At 50.7% G+C, this 27,537-nt stretch overlaps 1 protein-coding gene across 2 annotated transcripts in view; it reads right to left on the bottom strand.

Moving 5' to 3' along the window:
* Pknox2 (PBX/knotted 1 homeobox 2) overlaps positions 1–27,537 on the bottom strand; it is a 242,733-nt gene that overhangs the window by 70,899 nt on the left and 144,297 nt on the right. For both annotated transcript variants that reach the window (XM_003472709.5, XM_063256012.1), the window contains exon 3: positions 3,711–3,819. In XM_003472709.5, the coding sequence (XP_003472757.1) occupies positions 3,711–3,797 (87 nt within the window). In that variant the 5' untranslated portion in view covers positions 3,798–3,819. The remainder of the gene's footprint in view (positions 1–3,710; positions 3,820–27,537) is intronic.

Raw genomic sequence — 27,537 nt, 5'->3', positions numbered from 1 at the left:
GGTTACTGAGAAACCCTCGGGGTGGGGGTGGGGGGGGCTGGAATGACATTTGCTGCAATTCTAAGCATGAATAAGAGAGAGGAGCAACTTAGAGGGTTCCACTGCAGTGAGTGGGGTGCTGGGCAGTGGAGGAGGGGTTCTGAAACTCCTGGTCACAGTGAGGGCCAGGCCTACAGAGACAGAGTTGCAGAACGGAACGGGAGTGATAGAAGAATTAACACAGTTGCACTAAACTGAGAGTAATATACACCCAGCTCATCTCCAGGCCTCTCTGGAGAAAATGTTTTCGTTAAACAATCCTCGTGGCACTGCATGATCTCTGGTGACTCATTTCTACTTAAGAGTTTCAAGTGAGGCTCAGTTTGGAAGACCCAGCTCCAGCCTGCTAGACGGGAGGTGTTTTAGTTGGACAGTAGAGGGCGCTGCTATCTTATTACAATTTAACCATTTGACCGGAAGGAGGAAGTAGTCTACAGGAAGGGTCTCAGTGGGTTCTTGCTTTTGCACTTTCTAGAAGCACGATAAACAGAGTAATGTCCTTGTGAGTGATCACAGAGTCTGCCCTGGATGGACTGAAACAGAACTGAGGAGTAGCAGGCATTGGCCATTCTGCCACTTGGCTTATCCCCAATAGCATGGGGCCGTAACCATTAATGCTTCTCTACTAAATGGGAAGAAGAAAAGTCTCCCTCATTTTTAATAATTTTATTCCCCAAACTTTAAAAATGAAATTGCCAACTTAAGAACTTGCCTTGAAAAAAAAATTCTAATTTATTATGAAGAAGGTCCTGGGCTTGGGAATTTTTTTTATGTAGATTCCTAATTTTCCAAAGTGATGCTCTCCTGTGCATTGGAATAGATTATACTCAGTATTGCTAGCCCTCAGCACAATGGGAACATTATTAAAACGATTGCCTGGGTCTCGGAGGAAGGGCTCTACTTCTCTCTTCCTTTCTCATTTTGGGGACCTCATATCAGAGACTGTCCATTTCTCGCCTGGGGAAGAAACTGGCTTTCTAAGGAGGTGACACGGATGTGCTCACTGTGCAGGCCTTGAGGAAACAGATCACACAGGGGCTAGAAGTCGTGAGATGAGACCTAAAGGTGTGAGGAGGGAGTGGACCTCGTTCCAGAGGGCTCATTTAGGATGCTCTGTGTCCCTGACCTGTGCCTATTAGTCTGGACTTTCCTGGAAAAAAGAAAAAAGGCTGGATGTCCACGAGCAGCTGGCTCTTTCGGATAACAGCGTGAAGGGGGAAATGGAGCAGAGCTTTCCCCTGAGGAGCTGGGGTCTGCTCTTGGAAGTAGAGGGGGAAGGAGGACCAGCGCAGGTTTTCAAGTTCTTGGTGACCAAGTGCACATGAGGAGTTGTTCCTAAAAGTTGTTCCTGAAACAGTGGGAGAACAGCTCGCAGAGCCAGGTGACCTCAAAGGGAAGCCTTAGTCCTGGCGCCTCACCCCCTCCTCTCTTTCCCCAGTTCCCCCCTGCTCTAGCTTCTCATCTGGATCCTCTTTCTTGGGAGTCAGCCTGGCCCAGGAAAGGCCAATAGCAACCTAGTCACAGCCTAGTAGCTTAACCAAGGCCACGAAGACCTCAAGACCTCAAGACTTCCTGGCAGGTACGGTGTTCCTGAGTCACTAGCTTTACGGGCAGACACAGTTCCCCCAGGGCAAATTATTCCTCACAGAGGAGTCTCAGCACGGTCCCCACATCTGGCTTTGGCTCTAACTTCCTCCTTTCCTCAAAGGCCAGAGCAGCTCAGCAGTGGGGAATGAGGGCGTGAGCCCCTTAAGGCTCCATCACCTCCCTTGACAGCTGGAATTTATTCATCCAGCTGTATGCTAAGAATTAAATTAAGCTCCTCGGTCAGCATTCTTGGAGGACACAGGCCCTTGCCATAGCTTTCCTGCTAATCCCACTGAGCCAAAACTTCCCCCAGCTTCCCAGGTAGGCCAAGCAGAAAGGGGCAGGAGGGAGGAGCAGCGGCCAGCAGCTGAGCCCATCCCAGCCCCCTGCCCTACAGCCTGCCCTCATAGCCCTTGAACCCCAGCCTCACACTCGCCGCCTGCTGGGCGGAGGAAGTGCTCCCACCCTGCATCCTCTTTCCACTGGAGAGCTCGGAAAGCAGCGTCCAGTGACAAGAGAAATGAAGCCAAAGTTCCTGCTCTTCAGACCCCAGGGGAGCTGGGGCAGATAGGGGTCCGTGTCTATGCAGGAAGGCTGGGTTTTTGTCCCCTAAATGTCCTCTCTTCTTGTCATTTTTTTTTATTTCACCATTGAGGGCACCTTTTGAACTTCAACTCCAGGACTTGGGACGTAGATGGAAGTGTCCAGACAGAGTGCGGATATCTGGAAGCTTCCAAATAAAGGCCAAGTGTGGTCCTGCAGTCATTGTGGGCAGAGGACTTGCCGCCCCTGAGATGCATTTGGGGAAGGAGCCTGAAGTTGCTATGTGAGGCAAGGCTGGGGACTCAAGACCACATGCTGGACGGGTCAGTGAATGACAGGCACTTTTGGACTTTCAGGGCAGAAGAAGTCAGGGTGGTCACTGCAGAGTGGCCCCATCTGATAACTTCATGGGAGCAGAGCGACCTCGAGGATGTGGCGAGCAGCTGCCCCGGCCTTAGGGTTTGCTGTGGGAAAGCCTCTCCCTTTCGCCAGCATCTAACACTCTTCCTGCTTCAGAGACCTCCTTCCAGGTCTGTGAGAAGGGCTGTGTTTGAAATGCTAATAAGCCAGGGAAATCAGCAAGGCAGAGAAAGGCTGCTGGACGAGAGGGGGGCACCCTGTCACACAGTAGGCACTTTCTAAATGGGGCTTGAATGAATGAGTGAACATTTTAGTGGGCGCATTTCAATGGCAGGTGCTCAACAAATAATTACTGAATTCATCCTGACCCAAGAGACCAGGGTGGAAAGAACCAGAGAACACGACGGTAAAGGTCAGAGAACAGAGCCTTTGTACAAAGGATCAGCTGCAAAACTCAGGCTTGCAAAGACTGGAGGGTGGGTGGGGGTGCCCCAGGGGAGGCAGACCTGAAAAGGGATCAGTCTCCAGGACTACAGGAGCTTGCTCAGAAAAGCCAGGCAGCTTTCGGAGCGGCAAAGGGACAGGACAGGGCCACAGTGAGAAGGCAGTGTCCAGGAGGGGCTGATGCCCGGAGCAGGACTTGTAACCAAGAAGCAAGTCTTGGAGGAACCTGACTGCTTAGCTGCGGATGGGCACTGGGAAGAGACGGGAAGCAGCAGGAGTGTGCCCAGCAAGAGCCTGGCTGTTTCCAGGGAGAAGCCCAGGACTGTCCCAGTTGAGAACAGACATTCTTCCAGGCAGACCACAGGAGCAGGAAGTTGCCAAACACTCAGAGGTGGGCTCTGCTTACAGTTTCTGCCTGTGTCTCAAGCGTGCATCTTACCCTGACCGTGACACAGGGGTCCAGCTGCACTTTCTGAGGCTAGCAGGGTAGAGGCAGTGGGCAAGTGTCCATGACCACTACTCCAGATTATGGCCCTGGTGACAGAATGACCCCAGTAGGGCATTTTGTTGAAGGCAATGAGTCCCTTGGGAGTCTGTGTTCATAAGGACTCCCTGCATAGGTCTCCAGGGCAATTCCTGGGCAGATATGACCCTGCTTATTGCTCTGGAGGACCCCCAACCCATGGGATTCCCAAGGCCACCACACTCCCTCCCAGCGCCTTCTGTGGCACACTCACCTGCGGGCTGTCCTGGTAGGGTGGGGGAGGGACATTCTGCGTGGCCATCATTGTCAGAGCTGGGGCTGGGGAGGCATGTTGCATCATGGGATTGATTCACATCGAGGATCTGTGGGCAGGAGAGAGGGGCGCACTGTTAATGCCACTGAGCAAGCGCAGGTGAGCCCTGGGACCAGCCTGGGCCACCTGGACTGACAGGATACAGCCAGGGCAGGAGGCCCTGCAGAGGAACACAGGAGAGCTCAGGGGAGAGGCTGCGCAGGAGGGTTTGCTGTGCTATTTTTGACTTGAAAGAAACGATATTCAAATCATATGTAAAACAACCTGTGCCCCTGCAGCGATGCTTTGTTCAGCAACAGCTCTGGCCTGGTGTGTGGGGAGGGGGAACCTGGGGCTGGGGAGGGCAGCCAGGCTGTGGCAGCCTCATGGGGTTGGAGGCTACTTGGATACTCCCTTCACAGCCCAGCCTACGAGAGTCTGGAGCCTCAGCTTGTCCCTCCTGACAAGGGTGCTCCTTGGCATGCAAGAAGCCGCCATGCCAGCTCCCCCGCCCTGGGGTCTCCAAGCACCAGGTCCTTCCACCTGAGTGTGCTCACCACACCCCCTAGTGGCGGCAAGGGATGTGGGCTGCTGGCCCCTCAGAGTGCAGCCCAAGAGGGGCGGAGGGCAGAGGGGGGCTTGGGGAGGGCAAGAGGCAGAGGGATGATAGTCACCTCCTGGGTTTTCAGGTGCAGGCTGTGACTCCAGCACTTCCTTTAGCCTGGCGTCATATAGGACCACAGGCACGCGGGGCCAGAAGAGCTGTCAGAGCCAAAAGGTTGGCTCACCTCTTACGGAAGTGACAGGGAGCAAGAGAAGTGGGTGTGTGTGTGTGTGTGTGTGTGTGTGTGTGTGTGTGTGTGTTGCGTGCATGTGTTCCATGTCTGCTTCACTGCATCACATCCCACCACACAATCAGTAAGTGAGCTGCCCCCACGGGGCCTCGAAGTTTCTTCCTGAACCAGAATGTGGTTCTGTAAATGGAGACAGCTTGGCAGTCCCACCCAAGGAAACACAATGCCCTGAGCACCACTGAGCTACAGCAGATGCCCTGCCGTAGTTAGAGCCGGAAACCACAGCTACCTGCTGATAGAGGGTGGCCCATCACTGCTGGAGAATGCTCTGGGGTGCAGGACATGTGCATGTGCGTAAGATGTTCTCTTCGCTGTTTTCAGAGAGGTGAGGAAATCTCCGACCTAGCCTGACCTGAGCTTCCAAAGTACTAGGCCCGCTTGGTTCTCAAGTGCACACATGAACCAATGGGATTCACGTTTCATTCAGGAGATATTTATCACATCTCAGTTGTGTACGGGGAATGGTGCGAGGAGCTGAGGCAGGCTGGAGGAATGAAGCCAGGTCTTCTCTCCAGAGTGTGGTTGCTAGAGGGAGGTGACAATCTGCAGGAAAGAAGAAGGCCGGGTGGGTGTGGCGGAGTGTGTGGCGGCTTTTCCTGTGTGGGGCAGTCCTGCTAGCCTTGGCCTGGGCCTCTCCTTACACAGGGCTGACCTCAGGAGACGGGCCAGCAGGACACTCTGTGATAGAAGCAGCCAAGATGTCACCCATCTTATGCACTACAGACACTGAGATCCAGACTTTCTCTGTTGCACAGGGGCTCAGTAGAGAGCCGTGAGAGGAGGCAGACAGTCTCCCCCTCAGGCAGGCAAATTACCAGTGTGAAGTCTTATCTTCACTCAGGGGCTTCCATACTGGAAGAAAAGGAGAAAAGTGTTTTTTTTTCAGTACCAAGGACTGTACCCAGGGTCCCCTTGAGTCTTTGAGGCAAGCATTGCACCACTGAGCTACCCCCGCAGTCCAAGTACAGATTCCTTGAGACATTAGAAATTCCAGAGTTAAGACTTAGAGATATTCAGATGGGTGTGGAATCGCACCCTTTGGGCCCTGAGAGAAGAGAGGAACCATGGATGATTCGGAGGTGTGTTAACTACGACCTTTCCCCTTTGTTGGATGGAGACAGGATCATGATTCTAGGTCCCTTCCCCAGAGCACCAATCCTAGACGCTCATTGGGTAGGAAACCTGAAAGGCTGCAGTTCTAAAAGCTTCCAGAAGAGGGAGCCTCGGGGCAGAGTTAGGCCTGGAGCCGCATTTAGGAAGGTTTTTCACCCCTCTTTTTGGGGCCACTGGTTCCCTAAAACCCTGAGCTTGGGGCTTTTGGTAATTTCATTCTGTAAATGAGAAATCCGTACTGAAGGCAAAGCAAAGAAATGCAATGAAGAGGATGTGGACTAAACAGAGAGTCTGTAATCCATTCTTTTGTTCACTGGGAAATGAATGGGAGGCAGGGTCAGTTTGGAGACCCTGCCCTTAAGCATCATGGCTGCCCTGTCTGGGGGCGGCAGGGACCCTTGAGTGGTCTGCACCCAGAGACAGCCATCCGCCAGGCGGAGACCCTTGTTAGTCTGCAGCCTGCTGAGCTATGACGGGGTCAGAACCAGCTCTGCCTGGGCAGAGGAGCAAGAGGACTTTTCTGAAGCTCCAGATGGCCCCTGCCCCCCCCCCCCCCCCCCGTCACCACAGGCCACAAGGCCACTGCCCCAATGCCCTCCAAGGTCTTCTCCTGCGGGAGAACAGGAGGCCTTTTCAGCAGGGGCTTAGGTTTCTTTATCTGCTCAGCGGGGCATGGAAGCCTCTGGCAACTTGACACTGGGGAGATCAGCTGCACCCACGCTGGAAGCTGGCTGTGTTCATTCACCCTCCGCCCGCACACGAACCCTGTCCTGCTCAGTCCTCCCTGGGGGGCGCATGCAACCATGCTGGAAAGGACTCCAGGGGTTTGATGATCCTGCCAGGGGCTTGGCTGAGGCTCTAGGGCCTGGGCAGAAGGCCCTAGGCAATAGGGGGGTCCCGGCCCTTGGGGAAGACCTGGTCTTGGTGCACTTTCTTTGGGAGCAGGAACGGAAGGCTGATTGCCTGCGCTTTTGTTAGGGACCCCAGGAGGCCGTAGCTGTGGCCAGGGGCCCTGGGCTTCTGTCACCAGATACCATGGCATTCAGGGAGCAGAGCCAAGGCTGCAAATGGAGGGCACATAAGGTACATTTACCGGGAGCAAGTGCCCCATTCAGGGCAGGCTAAAAGTGCTGAAAACCTTTATTATATGACAGCTTAGGAGGGAGAAAAAAGAAACTGATGCAACACCCAGCTCCACACTGATATCCAAGAGGAAATAATTTGTGTCACTGATATTGTCATTCAGAGAAGTTGAAGATGACATTTTAGACTCTGAGGCCTTGAGGGACTCGAAGTGGATGAGGGGCACAAGAGGAGACCTCTTTCGGAAACAGCTGTGTACACTTCAGGGACACCCATCCCGCTCTGTCCCCTCAGCTTCAGCTCCCCCCAGCCTGCTCCGTGAGGACCTGAACGCCAGCATGTTGACAAACAGGCTTAGGAAAAAAAAATGCCAAGCTCGTTAGAAGGAGCTCATTAGGACTTGTTGACATGAAACCCATTAGACCAATTAACATTCCATTAACAGCCTAGAGCACCAAGGGGTTAATGCTGCCGGGCAGTAATTGGGCCAGGGTGCAGGGGTTAGGGGCTCAGGGCCTTAAGGATGAAAAACAAAGTCTAATTGGGGGCTGTGTGGACAGGAGGCCCAATAGAATTTGTCCCTGGCCCCTGGTCCTTGCTGCCACTAAACTGTATCCGGAACTGGGATACCAGAAGGTGGGAAGGGCCCAGCTTCCCACTGCCCCACCACCTGGCTCCAAACTGTAGCCTGGGCTGGCACAGGACAGGGGGAGGGGACCCTTCCACCCTGAGTCCTGAGTGCTGTGCTCTTCACCTAGAGTCTCTCCCCTTCCAATTTCTTGTCCGTGTCTTTCCTAGAAAACTGAGTCTCGGGGCTGGGGATTTAGCTCAGCAGCATAAGCGTCTGCCTTGTAAGCAGGCAGTCGTGAGTTTGATCCCTGGTACCGATAAAAAGGAAAAAGACCAAAAAAAGAAAAAAAAAAAAGAAAAGTGAGTCTCCTATCTGTAGGGACTGGTTTTCTGCAATGTTACGCACTCTCAGAAAAAGAAAAAGAAAAAGAAAAAGAAAAATTCCTGGAAAAGCAGGAATCCTTGAGGCCCAAGATTCCAATGCATCCCAGGAGTATTGCAGTTGAGGACAGGGGTTAAAAGAGTAGTTCTGGGCTCTCTTCCTCCCTCTCTTTCTCTTTGCTTCCCCTCAGAGTCCTTCTGCTACCCCAACACACACACACACACACACACACACACACACACACACACACACACACACGCGTGCTTTCACAACCCCTCTCCCTCACTGGAAGTAGAGGCTATGAAGCCTCATGACAGGACAGGGTCTCAAGTCCTCATCTGGGAACTCAGATGGACAAGAGGACCAGGAGGTCACTCTCAGCTTTCTTTTTTCTTTTTCCTTTCGTTCTGGGATCTAACTCACGACCTCATGCCTGCCAAGCAGGTGCTGTGCCACTGAGCTATATCCCCAGCCCACCCCCAGCTTTGAATCCCAAGTTACAGCCTGCGTTTAGGGTCCCAAGGCTGGATTCCACACCCAGCAGAATCTGCCACTCCACTGTGGCCCATATAGGTCTCTCTCATGCGTTGCAGAATGAAAGGATTTCCCCAGCACACCCTGAAAGTCTGCCCACAGTTAGCACTCCACGCATGCCTGTTGAATTGGCTGCCAACTGTTAGATACAGCTTCTTTCTGAAGACCAGCCACCTCTTCTCTGCTCTTGCTCTGGTCTTGGCTCTTTTGCAACTGGGGAAGGGTCTCCAGGTTCAGCCAGACTACCCAAGGCAGCCCCTCTACCCCATTCCCCAGCCATCCCCTTTACACAGCTGCCCAAGCAAGGTTCTGACAGCTTTGCATGAGGCTGAAATAACACAGTGAACTCAGCAGGAGGGACCAAAAAGCTGCATTAGTAAGCTGGCTGGCTTTAACCCCTTCTGGGGCAGTCACCTAAGCCAGGGTGAAATCCCCTTTCTTTTTCTTTCCTGGCAAACTTCGTCCTGTGCCCTTCCCAGAAACAGCCTGTAGGTGGTGTGGCAGGGCCCTCTTTAATTGCATTATATAATATAACCTGTTTACTAAATCATGTAATCAGTCGCCTTAGGATTTACAGCTTCAGATGTGTATGGAGAATTGGACTTTGAGTCAAATTTAAAAACAAATAAAAATGAGAGGCAGCTGTTGCTGATAGTGTGATATTCATCTTTTGGAAACAAATTCACCCCAGTGCTATAAATTATGCCTGGAAAAAAAGTGTTGTTGGTGGGAAGGAGTTGGCTAGGTCTCCTCTGCTGGCAACTCAGTGCGATGAATCTTGAAATAACGGTGTCAACCTGTCACTGATTTCATGTGACTCTGTGGATTTATCTAAAGAAATGCAGGCGTGTGGATGCGCCTTGCGAACACACACACACACACACACACACACACACGCACACACACACCACAGGTCTCTTGCAGAGCCCACGCAAGGCCAGAATTCACAGGCTGAGAGCTGAGCGTTTACAGGGACACCACGGGCCCCCCTTGGCTGGGTGCCTCGAGTCAATGCTGAGAACTGGGGGACAAGGGTGAGGCCAGTTAGGGGGTGGGGATGGAGGAGAAGAGAGTGGACAGAGAATACACGGCAGACTGACTCAAATATGAGCAGGGCTTTCACCCCCAAATCAGTTTCTCTGGTTGAAATGTTTTACAAGGCGGAGAAAGTGAAGGGTCCTTGGTGGGGGGCTAAGGAAGGGTGAGAAGACAGTCAGGTACTCTGGGAATCTGTTGCATGGCACACCTCGCCAGACACTATGCCAGTGAGGGAGGGCGGGAAGAAGGACCATGGCCCAGGAAGGACCATGGGGTCCAGTTCCTCTGTACCTTCTTTCTCTGTGTGTGGATCTCTGTCTCTGTCTCTGTCTCAGTCTCTCTCTCATGCAGTCAAGCAGGGCTCAAGTGGGGCCTGAGGGCTGCAGACCACACCTATGTCTGTGTTATCAAGGGAAGAGTTGGGAGAGGAAAAGAGCTGGATTTGAACTCAGGTCTGACGCCAGTGTGTGTGTGTCCTTAGCCTACCTGGCTAAGGGTCAGGAATGAGCTGCACCATTACTGGGTCCCAGGACACACTGCACCTCACCCAGAGCCCAAGCCCCTGCAAGATGTCACATCCAGGAGGACCACCTTCCTAGTGCCCTCTGGGCTCCTGTCTGAAACAGTGGAACGTAATTCTCTCCTGACTTCAGCAACAAGGAGAGATGACAGCCCAGACCACTGGCCACCACAGCTCTCAAAACCAACGGTCACTTTCTGCTTTGTGGGATGCCTATTGGAAGGTGGTGCCAGATCAGGCCCTGGTATATGATGACACTGGTCTCCAGGGAGCAGCAAGGGGCAGAGTGGGCGCCAACCTGAGCTGTGGCAAGGACTCCTTTGGGAGATGTGAAAACCCCTCTTCTCCTTCATCAGCTCTGAACTGCCGCATGGAGGGAACAGGCTTTGGGAAGGGTAACATACACCCTCCCTGCTCCCCAACCCGAGGCGTGGCCTGCAGCCCTGAGGCCAAGCGCCTCCACATCCATCCCTCCTCCACCCTCCAGGCCATTTTACTGCCTGCTCTTTATCTGGAATAGCATGTCCCCATGTAGATGAGGACACAGGTCACTTATGCACACTCATTTAGGACCCCGCCTGGAGATGAGCACAAACTTGTTCAAAAACCCGCTGTGGCCCTATTTTCAAGGATCGCCCCTCTTTCCCTTTCTCCGCCCCCACGGCTGTGTTACTGCTTGCTCTTTATCTGGAATATCACGTTCCTATGTGGATGGCAGGGAGGTCATTTATGCATACCCGTTTATGAACCAGCCTAGAGATGAGCACATGATTCCTCCAGAGACCAGTTCTGGGGTGTGTGTATGAGAGGGATGTCTGCAGTTTAGTGTGTGTTTATGCAGGGGAGGCTCAGTGATCACAGACAGTGGAACATCTGTCTCCGAAGTTTTTGGGGATAGAACTCTGCTTCCAGTTAAGAGCAGGGCACCTGTAATCACAGACCCACCTTCATCCATGGCCCCTCCTTCCTCCAGGAGCAGAACTAGTCTCCCTTGAACGCCAGCCTGGCCGGGTTTGCCAGAGAGGATCCCTGCCGTTTTGCCTGGTTGCTAACTGGCCTAGAGCCCTGACTCATGGGTGCCTTGGTGTCTCGGAGCCCAGAGTTCTAGGGCTACTGCCTTCCTGCCTTTCCCCTGCAGCTCGACTCTTCTGCGATCTGCTGTGAACGCGTGGACCCGGTCCTGAGCCTTGGCTCGGCTTCCTGCTTCTACGTACCAGGACCAGACAGTGGAAGAGCCCCACTCGCCTCCCCACCTGGCTGTCGCACCTTCGTTGGCTTTGAAAAGCTGCTGAGATATTTTACAAACTGAAACAGCAATTTAATTCTCCCCGATAGTGGCAATTGTCCATTAGATCTTCCTACCGAGGAGCTTAACAATAATTCCTTTCATCCAACTGCTTGCTTCTTCTTGATCTGAGAATCAATCCCATAAATAGCAGGCAAGAGTTTTCACATTACTCTCCCCCTCCAGCTTTTAGCATTTTGATGAAGATTCTTACCTCTTCTTTAAGCACTTTATAACTCGGCAATTTCCCCCCCTTTGGTTCCTTTAAACAAAATAAAACAAACAGAAAAAAAAAATACCTTGTTGGCTCTAAGGGGAATCAGCCTGCATCCTCCTCACAGGGAGGTGGTCTGCACTGTCCCCTGCCAGGGGCCTGGGTGGCAGTGGTGACCTCAGATGGGCTCAGTCTGCAGAACAGTGGGCACTGCTCTGTCCCAGAAGGGCACAGTTGGTGTTTTAAACTTACCCTCACCCAGAACTGCGCTGCTTTTACCATTAAGTTTGACTTACAGTCTTTTTCCCTTCCAAGAGGCCCCACAACTTATTGTGCCCCAAAACCAGAAGCTGGGGGTTTCCAGCCGCTGTCCTCTCTCAGGCCTCTTGCTTCAGATCCTGTCCACCACTCGACAACTGTCTGACCCAGAAAGGGGGTCTGTCCTGTCTTCCTCATCCCCGTGCCCCTTCCTGGCTTTCCAGACAGCACGAGTGGGAGAGGTGGTAGGCACAGGTCAGGGAGACGACCTGAGGCTTCTATTCAATTGTTTGTCATTTCTCCTAAACACCCGGACGACTCAGGGACAGAAGGGGGCCCGCGAGCTCTTCCATGGGGTGGCAGGCAGGGCGGATCCTCCCAGGAGGCTCAGTCTGGTCCCCCGAGACACCATCACGTGCTCCCTTGTCTGCACATACACGTAGAGAAACAAATCTAAAAATGAACCCAGGGACTGAAGTCCCCCTCGACAAACCTGATTCCCAGGTTTATTATTATTTGTCGAGAGCTGACAGCAGCCGCTGCTCAGGAGCTGAGCTGAGAAAACAACCCAGACCCGGCCCCTGAGGCTCACAACTCAACAGAGACAGACAGACAAACAGCTCGGACGCTGGGGATCCTCCAGGAGAGGAGCCAGGCAGCTCCGCCTGCTGCCCTGTCTGCCTCTCTCTCCTCACCCCTGTACTGGCACAGGGTGCTCCCTGGGAACAGGGGAGAGGTAGGGAAGCAGACATGGGGGCTGGGGAAGTATAGGTGAGAGGAACTGGACAGGGTGGGTCCACAGAGACAAGCGACTGGGAAGCCCAGCCGGTCCATCTTCTGCGATGATCCCAGATTCTTCTAAAACATCAGCTAGGTCCCTCTCCTCTCTGAGAAGGATGGAACCATATTCTTTGGCTGGACAATACTCCACCCCAATTTTTAAATCTCACCTCCAGGAAAAAACAAAATGACCAAGAGTCAGAGCTGTGGGAGAAAATGGTCTCTAGGTTAGTTGGCTCTGTCATCAGAAGTCTATGTGTCCCCAGGGAATGGGTGACCTTCCCTGGGGTTTTTGAGGTGGTCCAGGTGATGCTTGTAAGAAAAAGAGAGGCAGGGGTGGAGCCACGTGATCAGCTGCGGATCGGAAGACTGCCTGGCTGTGCCCCCGTCCACCCTCGGTCCCCACTACTGCCGGAATGAGGGCAGGCGCAGCGGCTCTGTGCTCCTGCCCTGAAGAAAGTCCCCTGCCAGGGAAGGTAGGTGATAGCCATGACTTGAGAGGAAGTGATACGGGGCAGTGAGTCCATCCTGGGACCCAGCTGGACAGACACACCACTCTGTCCTCCAGGCCTTCGCTGTTTTTCTTGCCCACCAGTTCAGCGTGGCACAGTCCAGGACCACACTCACACTGGTTTTCCCTCTCCAAAACTGTGCTCCAAACCCTATTCTCCCATGAAGCCTCCCTGCACCTTCCTTTCCACCCATGCTTATAGCAGAGACAGTGGCAGGATTGGTCATTACGCCTGCTTCTCTGTTATAGAGAGTCTCCTGCTGGTCTCATGTCCCGTCTTGCCCAGTGACCCCCTAAGCTCGCCAGGACTCGAGATTGTGGCTCTGTCTGGCTTCTCCCTTGATGGGGGCGTGAGCATGTGCAATATGACTTCACAGGGATGGAGCCTGAAAGTACATACCGCACAGTTGCAATTCAATTTCCTTGGCTTACTATTAGGATGTAGACCAAATAAACAAGGCCGAGAGGGATAACCCTTTCAATCCTAACAGCGATTTAGGCCCCAGTGGGAACGAGTTTGTTAGTCCCTCTCCCTGGGGTGAATTTTGATGGTATCCAGACAGTAAGGCAGGATGAAAACCAGCTCCACTTCGGAGGCCCTCCCCACACACCGAGCACTGTGACACGCATGCTCCATGCTCCATGGCCTCGTGTACTTTGCTCATCGACCACGTGGAGTTGGCATTGTGGTTGCTCCCATTCTTAGACGGGAACACTGAGGTTCAGAGCAGTTGAGAGCATTGCCAAATGTTACAGCTTAATGCCAGAGTCTGAACGTTTAAGGGCAAAGGCAGGAAACACCAGAGGAGGGACGAGGCTTTAGACAGTAGAAAAGTCACAGCTGATGATGACAAGCTGCCGATTTGGCCGGGCCCCTCACTAGGCTGTCCTTTGATTTTCACATGGCCTGAATTTCCAAGAATTGTTCTACATGGACATCATCACTACAGCTTCTTGGTGTCACCTGAGGGCTGCTGTACACAGCTGAAGTGTAGACCCTGCACCTTTTCCCAGGGGGCTGCTTCAACGCTACGGTTCCTTGTGTTGGTCCTGGTGCAGAAGTGTTGTTCTGAATTTGTTTAAAGAATTTAATTGCACTTTGTTATTAATTCATTTTAAAAAAATGAGTGAATGGGACAGAGAGAAGGGACAGTGCTAATACCAGCAATAAGAAGTAGGAAGACAAACATGGAAGCGTGGCACGCCCTGATCCAGGCGAATCCTGAGTCTCCCGCAGACTCACTGGACTGTGTGTTCAGTTAGGAAGGGAAAGAGCGAATTTAAAAACCGGACATGGAATGGTGGCGCTGTCTGTTGGAGACTGCGTCTGAGGCGACATGTAATTGGGAGCCCAAGCCAATCCCGTGTCTTTGCTGTGTAGGACCAGACGCACTGCCACAGTGGCCCTGACCCTGACCTGTGCAGGGCTGGGTCTCTGATTCACTAGTGCCTGGACCCTGCCCTGCAGGGGGCACAGCTGGGGTGGGTGGGATGGGACAGGTGGTCAGCCTGCCCTCTGAGCTGTCTCCATGTGGCTTTATCTCCCACCTCATCCATGGCTCTCCAGCGAGCACCATAGCTGCAGAAACAAAGTTTCTGCTCTAGAACAAAGTCCTCTGTGACTCACAAGAGAAGAGACACCTGGCTGTCTCTTTGGAAAGCCTGCCCAGTTGACAACAGTCATTTGTACAAGGCAGGGCACTCCAGCCTGTGCCAGGGTCCCCTTCCAGACATATCTTCCTAACTTCTAGCTTTTGTCTTTTTGTAGAGACTTTTTCCTGGACATCTTCCTTTCAGAGGCTTTGGGCAGCCAATGATGACATCTTAGCAGGTCACCAAAGAGTTATTGCTCAGAGCTTCCAAAGCAGGCAGCAGTTAGGCAGCAATCAGACCAAAGGACAGGGCACGCAGGCTGTGTCCCACCTCCTACCCGCTCCTGGCTACTTCCTGCCAGCTCCCGCTCCTTCAACCCCCAGCCTTGGGAAGGGGTCTACAGTTCTCTGGCTTCTGCTAAGGAAAGCTTTAGTCTACACTGCACCTTCCAGTTACACTCAGGCACAAAGGAGAAGTGTTTCCTATTAGCAACAGAATATTTGAGGACTAACAACTCGACTGAAAACTGTGACTCCCAAGGAACCGTAACCCTGGGACTTTTGCAATGACAATTCATTTCCTGTCATAGCTGGAAAAGAAAGTGCCTTAACTTCAGCAGTCTTTGTGGATTTGGAGTTCAAGGCTGTGCCTCTATGTCCCCTTCTTTTTTCTCCTATAAGATGGACCTGACTTGTCACCCCAGGGCAAGGATCAGAGAGTAAAAGATGGGGAGAAGACTTTTGCACAGTGGCCCTCAGGGACCAATTAAGATGCTCCGATTTAGAACAGCTACCCCTCTCCTGGGACTCGAGGACTTGTTACTTTGGATCTTCCAGGGTCAGGCTGCCCAGGGAAAAGGAACCCAGAATCTTAACTCCTAGGCTTGAAGGTTCTGTCTAGAGCAGGTTGCTCCAGGTAGGCAGGGGGGTTTAGTGGCACATGTCACCACAAGGAGATCCTCATCCAAAATGACTCCCCCAGAGCCCAAGTTTGCCAAGGCTGGGGCAGATCCTTGCCACCTGCAGGCCCTCTGTGCTTTCTTCTCTTTTGAGGGTGTGGCTGCCTCTGCTTTGGGGCAGGAGGAAGAGCAGTCTGCCATCTCTTTGTCCTGGAGTTCAGAGTGGGAGATAAGGATCTCCCTTAAGGGGCTGCTTGCATGGTCAGGATTGTTCCTAACAGAAGCAGGGTGTGTGGTGAGCTGAGCAGTGAGGGGAACAGCAGTGGGCAGAGGGGGAGGAAGAAGTGAGGAGACCACTTCAGAATGACCCGGAATGTCAAGGAGAGAAGTCCCCAGAAGGGTACACGGGATGCAGGAGAGATGGAAGACACAGGGCCAGGCCACGGTGGGAGGCTGCTGCTGTTGCCGCCCTGATCTCCACCTCAGTGTGCTCTCTGCTCAGAAACTGACCGCTGCTTCCTGAGCCAGGGGGAGTGGGGACTCAAGGCTCTGGAGCTGACCATCAGAGGACGTGAGAAAGGTCCTGCGCAGGACTGGGGCTGACTTCTCCGCTGGACGAAGGAGGAAGCTTGCCCAAGTTGGTGCCGTGAGTTGGCCATGGTCCTCGCTAGATCCCAGACTCCAAGCAGCAAGCCCAACAATAAGCTGCCACTTGCCACACTGCTCTGGGTGGTGGAAGCGACAGCAGGCAAGAAAGAGGTAATGAACAGGGACGCGACAGAAGGAAAACTTCCCACAGCCGAAGCTGGGCTTCAGAGGGCCCCAAGGGCTGAAGAATTGAAAAGAAAGAGTCCAACAAAACAGACCTCCAGCTTCAGGACACAGTGGTGAAACTGCAGAATCTTAAAGAGAAGATGAAAGGAAGCCGACAGTTCCCATGACCCTTACTGCAAGAACTGAAATCAGAAGTCCGCGGGTCCAGCTGGGGTGGCACACACCTGTGATCCACTGGCTTGGGGGACTGAGGCAGGAGGGTCACGAGTTCAAGCAATTTCGCAAAATTATCTCAAAAATAAATTTTAAAAGGGCTAGGGAATGCAGCTCAGTGGTAGAACACTTGCCTAATAGGTATAGAGCCTAGGGTCTAATCCCCAGTACTGTAAAAAGAGAAGAAGAAAAAGGAGAAGGGGGGAGACGGGAAAGAAGAGGGAGTAAATGGAAAAGAGGAGGAGAACAAGAAGAGGAGGACGAAGGAGAGGGGAAGAGAAGAGCAGAGGAAGAACAAGATCATCAAGAGTCAAGCCCTCCCAGAGATGGCCGGGAGCATAACTGAGAGGTAGAGCTGGGACGCAGGAGGTCCCGGGTTCAGTCCCAGCACTGCAAAGAACAAAGGTGGAGGTCGGTACAGAGAGCAGCCTGCTGCACCGTGGTGGTCAGGAGAGCCTACCGAGGCAGCCAGGATTAGAATATGGGATTCATTTCCTTGTTCGCAGACAAATCACACTGTGTGGTTATGTGTTTGAATAAGAGTTCCATACCCATACTGGGTTAAATGCTTTTAACATGTTTTCATATAGTATTACCTGTATTTCAAAATGTGGATGTGAACTACAGTTATTCAAGAGAATATAATTCTTATAATAAATCTCAACAATTTAAAAATAGTGGATTAAAAATAAGACATAGAATAATATATAGTATATATTGTATACTATATATTTTACATGTATTCTTTAAATATATTACATATAATTATATGTAGTTTAAATAATATAGATTATAATAGCAGATGGCATCATATGTTTATATAGCTTTCACTGTAAGATTAGAAATAATATGGTAGAACTGTCATTAAAAGTAGAGAGAAAAAGGTTTTGAACTTGAAATTTTAATGTATATACTAATATATAGCACTGAATTTATAATAGTATAATACTATATATTATTAGTATAATATAGGATATACTATATAAATGTATTAAATAGTGAATCCTATAGTACCTAATAGTATACATAATTCAGTGTTATGTATACTGTATATTATTTAGTATATATTTTACATTATGGTTTAAAAGATTTATATTTATAATAATGCATAGCATATGCTACATAAGATTATACTATATAGCATACATAATATATATTAATATGTACTAAAAGAGACTGTTAGATACAGTTGAATAAAAAAAAATTGTCAAACTTTTGTAAACCAGAAGGGAGAGAATGTGTGGTGATTCTTTGAAGTTTCGTAGCAGGGCACTGCAGGAGGATAAATTAGGAAAGAGGAAATGTAGTGTATTATTTAGCACAATAAGTATCGGTCACCAAATAACTAAAATTAGAAGATGTTCACTGTGGTTAAGCGGTGGAAGAGAGAAGGGGGCCTCTTGTTTTGTATCTTTTACACTATTTGCCTTTTACACACGCTTTAATTCTAATTTTACAAAAACTTAGACACCCACATAAATAAAGAAACATGCAGCCATTGGAAATAACGGGGATAGGTCTAGTTATTCTGATGGGGAAAGCAGTCCTTCATACAATCTATGTTTAAAAAGTGACTTTTACACAAAAGAATGACCTTTACACACAATAAGGAGAAACAAGTGCTAATTACCCTCATTTAATCATTACACATTGTGTACATGCATGGATTTCTACCTCATAACCATGTGCTATTATTATGTGTCAATTTTTTCAATACGTAACTTTTTAGGACAATATTTAATCTCTCTGGCTCTCTCTCTGTCTCTGTCTCTCTCTCTCTCTGTCTCTCCTTCTTTATTTTCTTTGCTAACCCAGAGACTTGTGATGCTAGGCCAGTGCTGTACACCGAGCCACACCACCCTCACACATAACATTGCACCGTGTCAAATAACCTGGGAATGAAAGTACACATCCTGCCTCTGAGGAGCAGGCAGCTTCTACACCAGCACTTGCTGGAGGGGAACTGAGTAGGGGGTGAGGAGCACAGGCTCCTGCTCTCAGAATGAAAGGCTCCTCCAGGGCTCCTGTTCGCAGCACCGTCATCCCCTGATAAGAAATGTGCATTGGGTTCTGGCTGGTGGATAGAGAGAAAATACCACCCCACTGAAGGAGCACCCAGAAAAGAGAGAAGCGAGCTTGTGACACCCTTCCTGAGTGTCTCTGGTATCTAGGGAGGAAAAACTTCTAACATGAGGAGGAGAAAGCACTTTGGGGGTACTGGGGAGGGTCTGGGGCAGGAGCCATCCTTTCTGAGCATTTCCATGCACTAGATATTGTAGGAAGCCCTAGGAGGGTGCCCTGATTACCCCAATTACACAAACATGATGATGGGAAACTGCTGCAACCTGCCCAAGTCTGCTAGTAAACAGGAGAACTACCATCTGAGCTTAGGTGGTCCAGATTCAAAGCTTAAGCTGACACAGGAACCAGAAGCCTCCGATAGACACGCACTAACTCAATCATAAAAAGAGAAGTGTCTTTCCCATATGGTGAATCAATAATCGCTCTTCATTTCCTGAACTTGGAGTAAATAATCATCCTTGTTACCCAAGCGATGGGCGTCCAGGTGCCTTGACTGGCTCTCAGGAACTGGGGTCCACCTCTGCTCCACAGGACCTGGGTGGTCATCAGCAGTTCGGGTCCCTTTGCTACAGCCCTGAGTATGATGGTGCTTTCTGAGAAGAGAGATTGACCATAGCAGAGCTCAGCAGGACGGGCCAGGGTCCCACCTGAGCTCAGGGAGGAGGTGGGGACTGGAGACCAGAAGGCTTGGTTTCCACGTCCTCAGCCCCATCTCCATCCTCAAAAGCACATGAAATTCCCCTGGCTGCCCCTCAGATCTGGGCATCCCCACCTCCTCTGGTCCCTCGTTGGGAACTTCTGCCTCCACTGAGCCTCTGGCTTCTGGGCAAGGTAGCAGGCAGGCCCGGGAGAGGGTGTGTGTGTCAGTTAAGGTTTGTCATTACACGTGGAGATCATTAACGAGACTTATTTTTAAATTGTAATTGCAAAATGTAAATGCTCCCCAAACTAATGTGTAATTGCTACCCCCTCCACCCCAGCCCTTCCCCTCTGGTGCCAGCTTTGCAAGGAGAGAATTAGAAAATAAAAAGAGGGTGGATTATGTAAGCAAAACGATTTTAAAAAAAGAGCTAAGAATTTAAGTGAGACAGCTGGCGGCTTCTCTGATTGCCACACTTCCAGCATTAGCTGCAAAAATTGTCCTTGCCAATTGCACCCATCCTAGCAATAGTTCAACTGTATGTCGTCCCCAGGACAGACCCTAATGTCACTCATTTGGAAAGACAGTGTAGTGTGTGTGTGGGTATGTACGCACACGTGCATGCAAGCATGCATTCTGGGGGGATGATGAGAATGAAGGTCAAGGGTGATGTGTGAGTCTGCTTCTGTCCAATCCATAGAAGCCTTCCCTTCTCCAGAAAGACAAAGTCCATCCAGAGGTCAGCAGCCTGCTGACCTGTTTCCCCATGTTCCACCATGTAGGTGGTGGCAGTGGGCACATCCTTTCTCCCAGGCACGAGATGGCCTGTTTGGATCAGCAACCATGGCCTCAGCCAGGAGACAGTGGAGCTCTACCAATTGAGTAGTTCCAAGGAAGAACTTCCATGCCATATCGGTCCCAGAGTGAGCCACTGGACAGGGGTGCTGTACACTTATAACTGGCTCACTAGACATATAACCCTTGTCTGTCCTCTGATTTTTAGTCACCTGTCCTCCTAAGTCCTCACTGTGCAGTGTGCTCTGTGCCATATCACTGTCCACACGGGGCCAAATGTTAGAAAGTGTCAACTCTTCCCCATCTGGGGCTGTCCAGAGAGTGCAACTGGAGTCTTGACTGTTGAAGACAGCCTTCCCTCAAGGAACCACAGCATGCTTGAGCACGCTGGTCACCCCCTTACTACACCTACGGCACAGACAGGAAGAGGACCGTCCCTGCTGCCAGTTCCCCGACCCTAGGGCTGAGGCCCACTCTTGCTTTCTTCCTCTCCCGCTCTGCAGAGAACCAGCGTTTGTGTGGAACATGGTCACACTGTCCCCAGAAGGGAGGCTCATAAACTGTAAGGTCATAGTAGCCCTCGGACGTCAGGGAAACTTACAAAATCCTGGCCAGAGGTCTTTGGAGTCGGGGCCTGATCTCACCACGACAGATGCAGCCCTCATATATGGCATACTAGGAAGCAAAAAGAGGTTGTTCTGGATAATTGGCTCTCTACATCCTGCCTCTTGCTGATACTTAAGTTTGTGAGATCATGAAGTTACTTTAGAAGATTTAAAAAACAAAAACCCTACATCCCTGTCTGATAAGAGGATTAAACGAGATTCTCTATTCAAATACTTAACGTATCCTAGAGAACTGTTTCTCCATGTTTATCAGAGACACCTGGGATGCACTTTCCTCAGCCTTCATCATAAGCCCTGGGGTACAGATTCACTGGTCTTCACCCCCCGCTGACAGAATCAGAATGTGGCTGTGAGGCCCAGGAACTGCATTCATTACCTGCACACCCACGTAATTCCCAGGTGGTTGCATGCTCGCCAGAGAGTTCTATAAACTCGACGATCACCATGGATATGAGCAAGTGCCTGTCCCTCTCCACCAGGAACTCATCACTCAAGGAACACATAGGGACAAGGCCTGGCCTTAGTCCTGGAGGAGCTAAGCAGGTGACGTCAAAAAAACAGCAGAGTTTTGCTGCCTAAGGTTGCTGGTGCTAAGTACCAGTTCCAAGATTGGCTGGCGCTAGAAGCTTTCAGAAGAGAGGAAAACTTGCCTGGAAGAGGAGCTATGTTCAAAGGGTGAGCCCCACCTCTGGGGTGGTCTTGAGGAGCCTCACTCTCCACTTTTAAATCCCAGCTGGGCTAGAATGACTTCCGGGTCTGTACAGCCCGAGCACCTAGGGGAGGGCAGAGCAGCACCCAGCAGGACATCAGAGCACAGGGGGCTCCCGGCTCTGTTCACGCCTCCTCTCCCCAGTATGTTCTGTCCTAGAAGGGACAGATTCTTTTTCCTCTCCACACTTTCCTCCCATATTTGCCATTTGACTCTCCCCAGCACGGTTACAGAGCACCCTCTTTCCCTGCCATCTGTTTTGGAGCCCAAACCTGTCCACCATTGCTAGTACTTTCTTTGACCTGTCTGGTTCCCCGATTCCAGGTGCACCTGAGCTCTCTCCCCCGGTCTCTGCCTGTGAGTTCTGGGATTCAAGTAGAATTCCAAGGGAGGGGCAGCAGCAGAGGCTCTTTTGAGGCTGCAGATGAGAGTGGGGTCCCTAGGATGCCTGGACTGAGAGTCTGGAGGGATGTGGATTGGGTGGGGTGGGGTGCAAAGGGTGACTCTGCCACAGGGCAGAGGGGATGAACTGAAAGCAGTGAAGGGGTGAGACAACCTGAGGTCTGCAGGTGGCTTTGGCTGGATAACTTACTTATTTCACTTTAGATTGAAGTGAATTAATTTTCTCAATATCTGAAATGAGCAGGGTGCCTGCACCTGGAGGCGGGTGTCAGTGCTGCCATGAGCTCTAGCCAGGTGCCTCTTAGCAGTCCCATCAGTCTCTCTTGGTGGATGCGTTGTTAGTCTGGCTCTAGGGCGCTGTGCCTGGAGCCGGGGTAGCAGGGTCATGGTCATGGGATGGGGGCTGCACTCTGGGCAGCATCTCCAGCCGAGGACCCCAGCCCTGCACCTTAGCATTAACAGGTAAATGCATCCTTAACATTAACGGGCTCCTTCCTAGTAAACGCCAGCTTAGTCTCCTTGTAAAAACACATTTGCACCTCAGTAAAGAATGTAATTAACCAGTGACATGACAACAAGGGGAGCGAAGCAGTGGCCCAGGCTGGGAGCTGCTGTGAGGAAGCGGAAATGGAGACACAACAAGGCTTTCACACCTCCCACATGTGCCCAAGTGTGCGCACCCATGCGCACACTCCTGGGGGGATGAGGGTGGCAGAGAGAGAGCATCCAGGATGCTGAGAGAGACGGGAAGTCTCAGATGCAGGAAAGAGGAGGCCCAGGTGTGAGAAGTTCTGGAGCTGGCTGAGAGAAGCTCAGTCCTGGGGTAAGGGGACAGCTCCTGCATTGCCATGAGCGCCCGTTCCCTGTTCCTCAGCCCGGACTCCATCCAAGAAGGGTGAGTACTGAGACACAGTTACAGGGCCCCTGGGGCAGCCATGCTGAGGAGCCCAGAGGTTGGGTGGTTTCATGTGAGCCAAATTACTCCTCCCTCACTCCCTGGACCCTGCTCTTTCTCCAGGCCACCATGTCTATAAACCCCGACAACTCCCAGGACTCTAGCCAGGCACGCTGCACACCTGAAATACTGTCCAACTCCTGCCGCCACTGAGCCCCACTTAATTCTCTCTCCCCATTGTGCTCTTCTCATCCCTCTCTATCAAGGTGCAGATCACCCTTCCTTCTTTCTATTTACAGTGTTGCAACCTAGAAAAGTCACTGGCTTTGTCCCCACCCTTGGCCTCCCAGCACACGAATGCACCACAGCTGACTGACCTTCTAGGACAGGCAGCTTCTTTTGCACTCTCAGTGCCCTGGTTCTGTGTTTCCACCCGACCAGACCACTGGCAGATATAAGGCATGCGTGCCATGGACAGCTCTGTGTATCATGAAAAGCATTAAGAGGTTCACCGTCACTGTCCCAGCCATTCTTTGATATTGGGCTCCAGCAATCTGCAGCTGCCTTGCAGCCAACAGTAACTTTTCCCCTTCTGTGGTAACCTGCTGTTTGCCCTCCTATGCAAGGTCTCCTCACACTCTGTCTCACACTGCGGTTATTTTACATACGTGTCATGCCTTTCCAATAAGCTTCTCGTGGTCAGAAAGATGTCCGTGTAGCCACTCAGTTTGCAAAGTATCCTTATGTGCAATATCTCAGTCAGTTCTTAAACTTTAGGAGTAGACATTTTAATACAACACCTTTAATAGCTTTACAAAATCACGCATGCTTATTGTAGAAAATAGATAAATACAATAGAAAAAGTTAAATGCACTCCTATAATACAAAGATGACTATAGCCAACATGGGGAGTAAATCGGTTCTTTCTTGAAAATACATACTGTTCAGAAACCAGCCTTTTATAGTCACCAATATCTCAAAACTTCCTTGTCGGGGAAATATATACTCTAATTTTAATAGTTATGCAGCATCATATTTATGGATGTATTATAATTAATCAGCCAGATTTTTATCATATGTCATTTACATTATTTCTAGTTTTTGTAGTTAGAAAAAAAATAATGCCCATTCTTGCAGCTGACTTTTGCACCAGACTTGATCATTTCTGTAGGGTCAGTTTTTAGATATCAACTTGCCAAATCCAAAGGCATATTTGTTAAAAGTTTCTACAAAATACATGCAGAAATGCCCTTTACATCCTGCTAGAGGGCAGATGAGAAATGCCTTTTTCCTTGCCGGCCCATTGTTCCGATTTTACGAACATGGATACCGAGGTTTAGGAAAGTCAAGCACGGGTCTAGAGAGGAACACGGCCAGCGAGTGGTATTATCTTCCAACTCCAGATATGTTGTTCCCCACCTCTGTTGTTATTCTTGTGTTTCTTACAAATCCAAAGAGAGCGTAAGGACTCTTAAGTGCCAAACCAATGTTGCGGTCCCTGAAGGGCCAGGCAGAGGTGGATGTGATCTGTTGGTGAGCCAGGCCTTGGAACTTTGCTAACGTTACTTCCCAGAGGTCTGAGGCCAGCACGGCAGACTGGAGAGCTGTGCTGGGCAGGTTTGTGCTGTTCTCTCTTTTCCTCCTCTGGGAAGATGCAAACTGCTTAAATTAGTGCTAGTCTATTAAAAATCTAGCATGTACCTAGGCCTGACAACCCAAATATGAAACACACACACACACACACACACACACACACACACACTCCTTCTCTGCAAGGAGAGTCAGGTGAGAAAGAAAGGAAGCCCTGCCTGCTACGTGTCTCCTTTGGCTTCTCTCGTCATAGCCCTTGTGGCCCTGTAGGGCCAGAGCTGTCCCGCCCAATCCTGCTGCAGCCACGCATACCTCTGCTTCTTGGGCCACACGTCTGTCTGCTCCCAGCCCTGGGACACCATGGAGGAGCTGTAACTCTTGGAGAGGAGTCCCACCAGTGTCAGGGAAGAGAGGTCAACTGACTTCCCACCCAGGGATTAATAAAATGCACATCAGCAAGAAGAAGGACAATCAGAGGTGACATCTGCATGCCCCCTGCAGGGTGCTGCTTCAGGGCTACAATCTCCCTGGGTTTCTCCTTTCCCAGAACTGACAACCAGCTACTTCTACTTGTTTCCCTATTGCCTGAAGAAAGCTTCAAGGCAGAAATATTGTCTGTAATCTCCTTTCTGTCGCTGCCAGCAATTCTTCTGAGCAGAAGGAGGGCGACTCGAATGTCAGAAAGCTGGAGGAGAATGAAAGACAGTCTGGGGTTGACAGCGAGAAGGGAGGTGCCGATGGGTGGTGGGGATCCTTCCTGAGCAGCCCTCCTCTGGGAGCCACTCTGCCTGGCCCTGGAAGAGGGCACCTGATGCACCTTTTTATACCACCGGCAGAGACCTGGCACATTGTGCTCATCACTTGCAAGGTTCTCTCCTCTGATGGCTAACAGGAAGCCTGCAGAGATATTTCCTGATCCTGAGCTGAGTGAGCCCCTCCAACAAGCAAGGCCAGGACACAGAGGCAGAGAAACGACACCCAGAAATTGGGCTGTGTGTGACTTGATGTGACAGTCCAGACGTTTTGGGAACAAGGAAAAAAGCAGGATGGTCAGACTGGAAATAAAGTTCCTTAAGGTCCCCACAGCTTCCCACCGAAATGGAGTGTCTGCACTCCACCTCTTTGGTTCTCAGTGAGTCCCCTCCTGCCTGTACAGGTACATTTTACCTGGGCACCTTCTCACAGGGATGGGCAGGCTTCTGCAGGGAATGCCTTCACCTCTTCTGCCAACTCACCCTAGGACCTTCTGCAGATGAGTAGAAAAGACTCCAGAATTTCTGACCAGAAGCCTGAACCAAAGAGTTTTCCTTCCACTTTGGGGAAATTAATCCACCCTGGATTTATCCCAGGAGCAAAAAGCACCAAGGATCCTGCCCTGGTTGACCTAAGAGCTGGAAAGGGTATATTCTCACTCCGGAGCCCACTCGAGGACTTTTTCCTCTACAAGTGCAGTGATGCAGCATGGTTTGCCTTTAAGCACCCTCCAGCATCCCCCCAAGGCAGGAATCTCTCAGAGCTTTAGCCTCCTCCCACCCCTGCTGGGGCAAGCAAGCTAAGGAGGCCAGCCAGGGGCAGCGCTGGCTGCCACAAGTGTGTTCTGTGACCTTGGAACCTCACCAGTCTGCATTCTGTTCCATCACCACCCTTATCACTGTCACCTGTGAACAAGAAGCCAGCCCGATGGGGTGACATGCTCCCATTCTGTTCTCTGAGGACACTTCATTAGCTACTGAACTCAACTGTTATCCCAGAGAGGGGCTCCCAGGAAGCCAAAACAGCACACAGACTTGTTTTTAGTGTTTCTTTTCTGTGCAGAAGTCTACAATGGCTTGCTGGGGCCATAAAAACAAATTTTTTAGCCTCTGTTCTGGAAGACCCAGTGCTCCCTCTCCTCTCGCCATCCACTTCCTATCCAGTCCCCAAAGGCTGCTGCGACCTTCCTTCTCTGCAAATGGAAGATCTGCCTCTCTCTCTGTCCACTGTATGACTGGGCCTTAATCGTGCTCTTTTCTCAACTTATGCTCTTGGTGTTAACTAAGTCTCCTCGAGGCATCATAAACTTCTGAGGACAACCTGTGTCCATTTCTCTTCCAGTATCCCCTCCATATACACCTGGGTGAATACTGTGCCCATGAAGATCACTGCAAGTACCCTTGTCCGAAGGAGACAAGCCATTGCCAGAAAATATTGAGTCAGATCAATGCTGAATCAGTTCAGTCAAGAGTCTGCCCATGTAGTTATTGCAGTCATTGCCAAGCACATGGCAACTCTCCTCATTTCAATGTGTCCTTGAGTGGAGAGCGTTTGAACTGTGGATTATTTCATATGCTTTCCGTGCTAATCCTGAGTCAGTGTGGGAGAGACTGTGGAAGAGATCAGCCAAACCGGGATTCAAACGCCAGGCCCATCCTCGCCCCAGCGTGTGATCTAATACATCGTACAAGCAACTGTTTTCCTATTTCTGAAAAATGGGAACAGTAATACCTGACGCACAGGGTGTTTCTTCGGATTTTCTATTCTATCACAAACAAAGGTGCTTAGTGGATAGTTAAGGGCTCTGTAGTGACATGGACTCAAGCTTTAATAAATGGTGACTATTGTCATTCGTGATAATGGCAGTAGTGATATTATGCTTAGATCTAGTAAAACCCCAATCCTTCAAGATTCAGCTCTTCAAATTCTTTCTCAAGACCTTTCTTCGCCACACAGGACTGGTCATTCTGTCTTTTCTAGTCACCCGGTAACTCTGACCATTATCTAAAATGAAGTCCAGACTTCATGCCCTATCAGGTAATTATTACCATTTGTTCTTCTGTGTGTCCTGTGAAGCTGTGAGCTTCCAGAGCCAAGGACTGAGTATTCTCCACTTGGCTTCCACTGCTGGATGACCCAGTGGTGTTTCTGAGACGAGGGACTGAATGGACAGGCAGGGTCGCCAAAAGCCGACAAGAGACCGGGCTAGAGTTCGAGCAGATGCAAATTGTTTTCTGTCTGAAGAAACAGACTGGCGGGGCTGGGAATTAACCAGGTAAAGTGATTCTGCCTTTTAACTCAACCAAGACCAGCCCCCACCTTCAAAGAAGCCCTTTACCTTGCCCAGGAGGATTTGCTTCCTTGGGGAAACTTCCAGTCCCATGGGAAGATTCTGACGTTGAAAACTTGCAAAGCCCCGCCTGTAACCACCCCTCCTTATCCCGTTCTTTCTCTCTCTCTCACCCTTCCCTGCCAGCCTTTCCTCAAAGGTCAGGACGCCCCTCACCCCCATTCCCTCTCTTAACTAGGCTGCTGGGTGACCCTGGGTTCTCAGGCAGCCTGCTCCAGAAATGCATCTTAGTACTCGTAACCATTTCTTTTCCTGTCCGTACCTGCACTGAGTGAGCTACAGCACCCTTCTCTCCACATCCACTACCACCCGTAGCTCAGGAGTAG

Source organism: Cavia porcellus, unplaced genomic scaffold (genome assembly GCF_034190915.1).
Source record: "Cavia porcellus strain 051 isolate PalLab524CR breed Dunkin Hartley unplaced genomic scaffold, mCavPor4.1 scaffold_9, whole genome shotgun sequence".
Classification (NCBI taxonomy): Eukaryota; Metazoa; Chordata; class Mammalia; order Rodentia; family Caviidae; genus Cavia; species Cavia porcellus.
The sequence above is the reverse complement of the archived record's forward strand: the minus strand, read 5'-3'. Positions and strand labels throughout refer to the sequence as shown.